At 41.9% G+C, this 8,374-nt stretch overlaps 2 protein-coding genes across 2 annotated transcripts in view; both read right to left on the bottom strand.

Moving 5' to 3' along the window:
- LOC134078544 (hatching enzyme 1.2-like) overlaps window positions 1–6,100 on the bottom strand; it is a 12,828-nt gene extending 6,728 nt beyond the window's left edge. The window contains exons 1-9 of the mRNA XM_062534559.1: window positions 4,264–6,100; window positions 4,045–4,063; window positions 3,720–3,770; window positions 3,491–3,625; window positions 3,260–3,377; window positions 2,426–2,604; window positions 1,946–2,027; window positions 698–825; window positions 157–300 (exon numbers count right to left, since the gene is read on the bottom strand). Coding sequence (XP_062390543.1) covers window positions 157–300; window positions 698–825; window positions 1,946–2,027; window positions 2,426–2,604; window positions 3,260–3,377; window positions 3,491–3,625; window positions 3,720–3,770; window positions 4,045–4,063; window positions 4,264–4,329 — 922 coding nt within the window. The 5' untranslated portion in view covers window positions 4,330–6,100. The remainder of the gene's footprint in view (window positions 1–156; window positions 301–697; window positions 826–1,945; window positions 2,028–2,425; window positions 2,605–3,259; window positions 3,378–3,490; window positions 3,626–3,719; window positions 3,771–4,044; window positions 4,064–4,263) is intronic.
- A 1,014-nt stretch (window positions 6,101–7,114) lies between these two features.
- LOC134078538 (NLR family CARD domain-containing protein 3-like) overlaps window positions 7,115–8,374 on the bottom strand; it is a 35,303-nt gene continuing 34,043 nt past the window's right edge. Inside the window, exon 22 of the mRNA XM_062534545.1 lies at window positions 7,115–8,374. This exon is cut by the window's right edge and continues 1,250 nt beyond it. The gene's annotated coding sequence lies outside the window, so the exon portion shown is untranslated.

Below are 8,374 nucleotides of genomic sequence, written 5' to 3'. Positions count from 1 at the left end.
AGACTTTGTCGCTCAATGGTCAATATGTGGACGCTTTTATCATTATGGTAGTTATTGTTATAACTACCATTCTTGGTGTGAATGGCCCTTAATGCTTAAAGTATGCGTCCATCCATAATTCAGAATCACGCATTGTTTTATCTCAGTTCACATTACCTTTATCTTGGCCAACTAGACTCTTCACTTGGCTGACCAGGCTCTTCACTTGGCCGACCAGGCTCTTCACTTGGGTCTCTGAGACCTCCAAGCGTCTGATCAGCTCCTTCAGAGTTTCATTACTGCTGGTTACATTGCTGGAGTCTGTGGAGAGAAAAGAGCTTGTTGTTTCTGCCATACACAGAGACCATACAATCTGGAGAATCATCATCTTTGCACACCTCTTTGTGTGTCATTGAATTAGTGTAGGGGTTTCTGCGCCCATTAACAAATAAATAAATAATAAAGGGGATGCTTGAAATGTTTTGACTGTGCCATATAGTTCACTTACATGTAATGCTGTAAAATTACTTTTTAGTTTGGTGTTGCCACGAATGCAATCACTCATAATGTACTGTTCTTGGAGCACCATCACAATTGAATTTTGCTCTACTGTATATCTCAATGTATGCAAGCTATATTCAACTCCTATGGCAAACAAGCTGGTTGAAGATATTTCTTGGTTTGATTCAGTTGCCTGCCATCAGTCTGGTCCACTTACCCTCACACTCATACAGCCTGTTGATCTTCACAATGTCGATCTCTGACAAATCTCTGCGCTGTCCGATCCTGACATCGTGGTTAGGAATCGGGGTGATGGTGTCATTACCATTTTTTGAAAAGGCTTTTCTGAAATCCGAGAATATGTGAAAACATTTGCATTAAGGTACACAAATAAGCCTGAGAGAGAGAGCTGAACTTGAACTTGTATGGAATTGTTCCGTTGAGCTGCAACTATGCCAAAGATCCTTAAGGCGGAGCAAGATACTTCATCGTAGTTCATGTCTATGGGCGCAAAATGGGGATCACTTCTTCTGCATAAAGGGGTGTGTCTTGCCAATGGAACAGCTCTGCATAAAGGGGGATTTTGCCCCCCTCTCCCTCTTGCGATTCGGGTTCCAGGAAGTGGCTTCTCATGAAGTATCTTGCTCAGCCCTTAATGATCTTTGACTATGCCCAAAACAGAACTGTTCAAATCAAATTGTCTAGGCGGGCTTTGTATGATGATGGACAGATGAGCGACACAGCCTCATCTATCACGTCATCTGAGCACGCTTCGGTTAATTTTGTTTGCAACTAAACTAGCTTCTAAGACCCCTTGTAGGAAAAGCATGCGTATTTCCATGCGGTTTGGCCTTTCATTTACACGGAGAGCAGAGGTTTTTCCACTGAAAAAAATATTTCTGCGAACTCTGGGCCAAATTGGAGATGAAGGAAAGCTCAGTGTTGCATGTAATCAGGGGAATGGCATTTTTGCATTGTGTCCTGTTGTTCCGTCATTGGTTTCAAGTCTGACTAGCTACAACTGTTTTTTAAGCATCTGCGTGAATGAAATTATTTTCAAACGGAGGAGGGGATACATCTGTTTTTTTTGTTTGTTTTTTTCGAATAGCTTACCCTGCTATGTATTCCACTATCATGTCTGTTGTACAAGATATTGACGGTGCAATATCTTAACAAAGTGACCCGAAAACAACAATGTTAAGGCATTTGTGGAGATGAAGGATGGTTCGGGTGTTCTTCCTACAGCTCACAGTAAGCTATTACGTTGCTCTGATTGGTCTATCCAATTGAGTGCAAAAGCATCCCCCCCCCCCCATCAGTTGAAACACGTCCCATAATCACGTACCAAAGGCCCGGTGGAGCAGTATCAGACTCAAATTCTGACTAGAATCGAGTATGACGATGCCAGACTAATATGTGCCATTGGTACAAAATGTTGCTATAATTATTATGTTTTTCCGCTCACCTGCTGTAATGCATGACGGATCCATAGTCATACGCTGTGTTCAGGTTATTAGTGTCATACTTGTTAAAGTTGCGGGAAACGCCTGTGAGAAGAAAGTGGAATTGTTAGTGTAATTAAAGTGTGTTTTTGTCCTTCTGAAGGGGACTTCACATTGCACATGACATGCACTGTGTCTGCCTCTACTGTAGGTTGCTCTTGGTTGAGGTAATGTCCCAAGGATTCTTGTTATGCTTGCCGTTGGGCTCAGCGCAAAATTCCTACGATTCACAGCGCACTGCGGTTAAAGCTCAACATAGTTGAACTTCGACTGCAGCATGTGCAAGAGCGGCAAGATGCCGTTGAACAATATTGTTGTGCGTGCAAGGCATTGAAAATAATATGTTTCATAGTGTAGCGCTGCTGTTTGAGAATAAAGAATACTGTAGAAGAACAAAAGAACAAAAATATTTTCTATGCACACATAATAAGTGATTTTCCAACCTGCTCGGATGTTTTCAAAGTTGATCTTGACGTACTTGTCCCGATCACTTCTAGTCTGCTCATGGAAAAAGCCGAGGGCGTGAAGGAGCTCGTGCTGCACAACACCTTTGTAGACACAGCCATTCACGTTCAGCGAGACGGTTTGTCCGCCGCCATTCCTTCCAACGTACGAGTAGCACCTACATTGAGGGGACACCAGTCACTCATAACGGTTGATTAGATAGATAGATAGATAGATACAGCAGATAGACAGATACAGATAGATAGATAGATAGATAGATAGATAGATACAGTAGATAGACAGATACTGTAGATAGATAGATAGATAGATAGATAGATAGATAGATAGATAGATAGATACTTTATTGGTCCCCCAAGGGGAAGTTCAAGATGAATGTGTCTAGGAAGAGCAAGGAGGACTGGATCTAGATATGGGTGGTATGGGGGTAGCCCCCAATTTCATTTGCACATTTGATTTTGTAGCGTTCATTTGCACATCAGTCAATGACATTATGACACGACAGTACTTCCTAAGCTTCCACTGATCGAGCAACGCCAAGGTTGTGGGTTCAATACCCATGGAACGTGTCATTCTAAAAAAAAAAAATCTTAAATTATGTAAGAGCTGAACACAAAGTGAAGACACCATGCAAAACATGCTTCAGTTTGTTTTCCTGACCTTAAACAAAATGCACAAAAACACAAAACATTTCCCTCTTTCTGCACTTGTAGTGTGAATCGCCATTCTCGATGTTGATGAAGGAGTAACACTACTACAAACATCAGCTTCAAAACATTTCTGACAAGAATCGTACACATTGTTACTGCACTTACCCGCCACGAGACACAATTCTGATGAAGTCTTTTTGTTTGACGTAAGGCACAAAACGAATGCAGGTCTTCTCATGGAAGGTCTGCAATGCATTCTGAATAACAGCCTTCTTCTGGGCAGCTTCGGAAATAAAGCATTATAGCATTACATGTTAATAAGTTATTAACTAATTAATTCAAATCAATTGTATGGATTCTGATGAAGACCACGCATTATTCATTCCCACAACTTACAAAAAGCATCAGAAACATTGTACGGCACTTCCACAAGTCCGGATGGTGACTTCTGCCACTTGCAATTACTGCACTTCCTGGCATTCCTGTCTCTTGGAATGGCCACGTCTCCCTCCATCAGGAACCCTGAGATTTCTTTGGGGAGAAAGTTTATGCCAAATTAGGGGTTTCTTATCTCCCCTATATTGAGTGTTCACATTTATAGATGTATCTAGAAGCACTGCCTTACCTTGGTTTGCTTCCAGGATTCTTGTAGAGATGTCGACTTCCTCATCGACTTCTAATGAAGAAATAACACCAAACGCACAACATTATCTTCAGTATTTATGTTAAAACAACTGAGCAGTAGGTAGTGTGACGAAAGTGGGATTCGTCTTAAGACGACTGCATAAGGTGGTTATTTCTGAGATTCTGATCCATTTTCATCCATGAAATACACACAATTTGAGGTTGAAAATGTGTCAGAATCTCACGTTATGCAATCGTTTTAAGACAGCTGCAGGCAGCTACATCAAGTCAAATCCACCTTTTGACACCGAAGATGACACACTCACCCTCTGTACTGGATGGGTCCTGGTGATGAGAAGGACGAGTGAGTTCAGAGGTATGAGAGTTGGATAATAACAGGATATTAGAATCAGTCAATACACTACGGACTATCGGGAACACACGGACATAACATAGTAGTGTATGACAATAACAAGACACAACTTGTAAACTTGTAAAGACTTCTATAAACTTTGTAGATGTTAGGCAGTTCCTCCAGGTCTTACCTCTTGAGCCAGGACCTGCGAGAGGCCCAGCAGCAGAACCAAAATGGAGGCCAGTTTCCTGTACATGCTGCTTGTGGTGCTGTCTGGAGATGCAACTGCAGATGACCCTTCACCAGGAGTGAAGCTGTGCCTAGACCACTGTCCAGTAAGGGTATATATAGTGCCCTCCTAAAGGAGTGTCCTTCTGTGGGCTTATATTCGGATAACGACGTCTCGGATCACATTGTTTTTGTAGATAATTAGCTTAGACATAACTAAGATGAAAGGCAAACTAACATGCTGAGGATGGCAAGTACTTGAGTGAAAAGCCTACAAAACCTTTTTAGGCTGCTTGTGCCATTTCCGCCTCACATTTTGAATTTCTCACAGAAATGTAATGCATGCCACACCACACAGCTATTCCGATTAAATATGTTTGTGTAAACAACTGATTATGTTATTGTAAACTATATCCTGATTCCTGAGTTTGTGGATTCCTAGAGGAAGTGGATTTTTCACTTTATAAAGACACAAGAAGGAGCTGGATATGCTAATGGACAGTTTCATTTTAATTCTGACTCAATTTTCAACATAACTAGGAAGTGATTGATTAAATGTCTACATCACATGATAACCTAAGTCATGAATTTCCCTATTTACTAACAAAATCATTATTATTTCTAGATTATTCCTCAACTTATTAATTCTTCCACATAGGCAGAAACTGTAGTAACACTCAGACTGACATTATTATGCCATATAAACAGCAGAAAGACTGGACATCTTTACATTTGTAATAGACTTTTGTTGTTGCCAGAGTTTTTCTGACAAACGTGTGCCTCACAACAGTTTGATGAGAATGTTGTAAAATCAACATTCTACAGAATATTTACAGTACAGTAGCTATGTGGAAAACTGCATGACATTTTAGAACAATTGGTGAGGATCACACGTTAACTCTTCAAATGACAGCAACACAGCAGTGTCCTGTAACCCTGAAAAGCTGCACTTTTAACAGCCAGATAGCAAGATGGAAATATAGAAATACTGTTGATTTTCCATCCAAATCATCATTTTGGTTGGGGTCAAAATCTCATTGTCAGGCTACATGGTCACAATGATATGAAATCAGTCTCATAAACTTACCAAAACCTGACAGTGTTGTAGGCTATTATTGACAGTGTAGTGACATAAAATGGGGAAGAAGTGTTGCCTCTCCAGTGATACCAGATCTCTGAGTCTCAAACTATGTGGGATCTGTGCAGCTTACAACTTGGACATGTTCTTTAGTGTGACAGGGATATGCCGCTGCTGTGCCATCATGTGTTACAGAAGCCCAGATGTGCCTGTTTACTGGACTCTGTGTTACAGAAGCCCAGATGTGCCTGTTTACTGGACTCTGTGTTAGAAGCCCTGATGTGCCTGTTTACTGGGCTCTGTGTTAGAAGCCCAGATGTGCCTGTTTACTGTGTTCTGTGTTAGAAGCCCAGATGTGCCTGTTTACTGTGTTACAGAAGCCCAGATGTGCCTGTTTACTGTGTTACAGAAGCCCTGATGTGCCTGTTTACTAAACTCTGTGTTAGAAGCCCAGATGTGCCTGTTTACTGGACTCTGTGTTAGAAGCCCTGATGTGCCTGATTACTGGACTCTGTGTTAGAAGCCCAGATGTGCCTGTTTACTGGACTCTGTGTTAGAAGCCCTGATGTGCCTGTTTACTGGACTCTGTGTTAGAAGCCCTGATGTGCCTGATTACTGGACTCTGTGTTAGAAGCCCTGATGTGCCTGATTACTGAACTCTGTGTTAGAAGCCTTGATGTGCCTGTTTACTGTGTTCTGTGTTATCTTGAGCAGGCCGACTCCACTGCATTCTGCTCAGCTTACCTGCAGCAGCTGGATACTCTGTTGAGGGTCACTAGTGTCCCTCCATTTGCATTGAGGTCAACAGCTGGTTCCACAGCAGTCAGTGAGGACTGAACCTTCACCTCCCTGATGTTCAGGGCCGTCCCAGTAGGCCTGAGGCAGCAGGAACATGGTGGAGCAGCTCAGCTGGAACCTCACCAACTGACAGTTGGGCTCCACGTCCCGCTGGACACCGCTGCAGACAGCGCGCCACCTTCCAGCACTGCTGGGCCGCATGGGACGGAAACATGATCAAATGATGCAGGACAATCTCTACTGGGCCACAGAAAAAGTACAAACAAGAAAAAAAAAACAGTTGCATATAATTAAACAATTAGGCTTTCTAATAACATATTACAGGCTATGCAAAATATACTTATTGAATATGATGCAGTCTGTTATGTGTGTGATTGAGACTGAAGATCAACACCCTCTTCAGCAGGAGAAATGGTTTTGGAACAAAACACTTTCAACGTGTCAACGTGTTTATGACTTATTTGATCAAGATGATTAAATATTCATTTCTCGCTCTGGCATAATTTGACAATCAATGTGTTCTCAATGTTGTATTAGCCGGCCACAGTGTGGCACCACCTGCTGGTCTAGTGATTGCCTTCCACTGTGCCTGCACAACTGCTAGAGGACCTTTCCCTGGGAATAAATGAACCAGCCTCGTCCTTTACACAAGGCATAAGTATTGAGGATTTTCAGTCTGTTATCACCTGCTGCCAGTGAATATTGTACAGGAAATGTGTTATGAAGAAGGAATAAATGCGTTTCAAAGGCTAATTCTTCCCCACAGTAACTCCACATCAAAACAGTACTGGGTAACTTATGACATAGAAGGAGGACTTGACCTGGCTGACATTGTCAAAGTCAAGCAGAATGACTCATTAAGAATATCCACACATTGAAACTGAACACTACACACACCAAACATTTGTTTACATTTTATTTTCATTTAATTCCTTAAGGTCGAGGAGAATGACTCATTAAGAATACACATGTGCCATGAAATTGAACATAACATACATTTTACATTTCATTTCAATTCATTTGTATGTATTTTAATTAAACCCTGTTTGCCTTTGTGGATATACACATATCAAGGTTAAGACAACATTTTAACCAATAACATATTTGATTTGTAATAAAAAATACAGGGGAAAATAAGGGACTCCCCTCCTTCTGTCTCCCTCAAGTATATCAATGTAAAAAAGTCTCTGCAGCAACAAACTCCATTGTTACTAATATCAATTAATGGTGGAGAAAAAACACTCTTCAGAGTACATACAACACTCCAAGTTCAAGTCCAAATGTCACTCTAAGATCATCAACACACAACATTCATTTGTTGTCTGGTGTGTTTGCTCTAGTTGGATACGACGTGCTCACCATTATGTCATGTAGATGATCAAATATAGAATACAGATTTAAAATGGAGCGACAGAGAGAGGGGGAGAGAAATGTGTGTGTGAGCAAGAACATGGAGGGATGAAACAGGAGAAATAGCCAGGAAACAGAAGGAGGTATGATGCTACAAAGAGGAAGGAATGGAAAAAGCAGAAACAGAGAGAGAGAGAGAAAGAGAAAGAGAGAGTGTGTGTGTGTGTGTGTGTGTGTGTGTGTGTGTGTGTGTGTCTGAATACGTGAGTGTGAGTGTGTGAGTGAGTGTGTGTGTGTGTGTAAGTGTGTGTGTGTGTGTGTGTGTGTGAGTATGAATGTGATTGAGTGTGTGAGTCAGTGTGAGCTAGTGTGTGTGTGTGTGTGTGTGTGTGAGAGAGACAGAGTGAGTGTTTGTGACCGAGTGTGTGTGAGTGAGTGTATAGTGTGTGTGTGTGTGTATGTGTGTGAGATAGAGTGAGTGTTTGTGACTGCGTGTGTGAGTGAGTGTATAGTGTGTGTGTGTGTGTGAGTGTCTGTCAGTGTGACTGTGAGTGTGTGTGTGTCTGTGTGTGTGTGTGTGTGTGTGTGTGTGTGTTAGCCTGATTGCCATCGATTTGAAAGGCTCTGCGAGACTTTAGTCTGACCAAGAGCCTGTGTTGAACGGTTTCTCCAAGCGCTTGGTTGACCCGCCTCCTTTAAGTGCCTCGATTTGCTACTGGTCGAAGTCGGAAAGGGGTTTGCCGAGTTTAAACCAATAACAACACTCTTTCCTCTGCCTTGAACACGCCTCTACCCAGAGCCGTTGGAGCTGCTCAAAGTTGATTAGTTCTCGACCAAAGGGGGCAGT

Source organism: Sardina pilchardus, chromosome 1 (assembly GCF_963854185.1).
Source record: "Sardina pilchardus chromosome 1, fSarPil1.1, whole genome shotgun sequence".
Classification (NCBI taxonomy): Eukaryota; Metazoa; Chordata; class Actinopteri; order Clupeiformes; family Clupeidae; genus Sardina; species Sardina pilchardus.
Note: the sequence above shows the minus strand (reverse complement) of the source record. Positions and strands in the feature narration are given on the sequence as shown.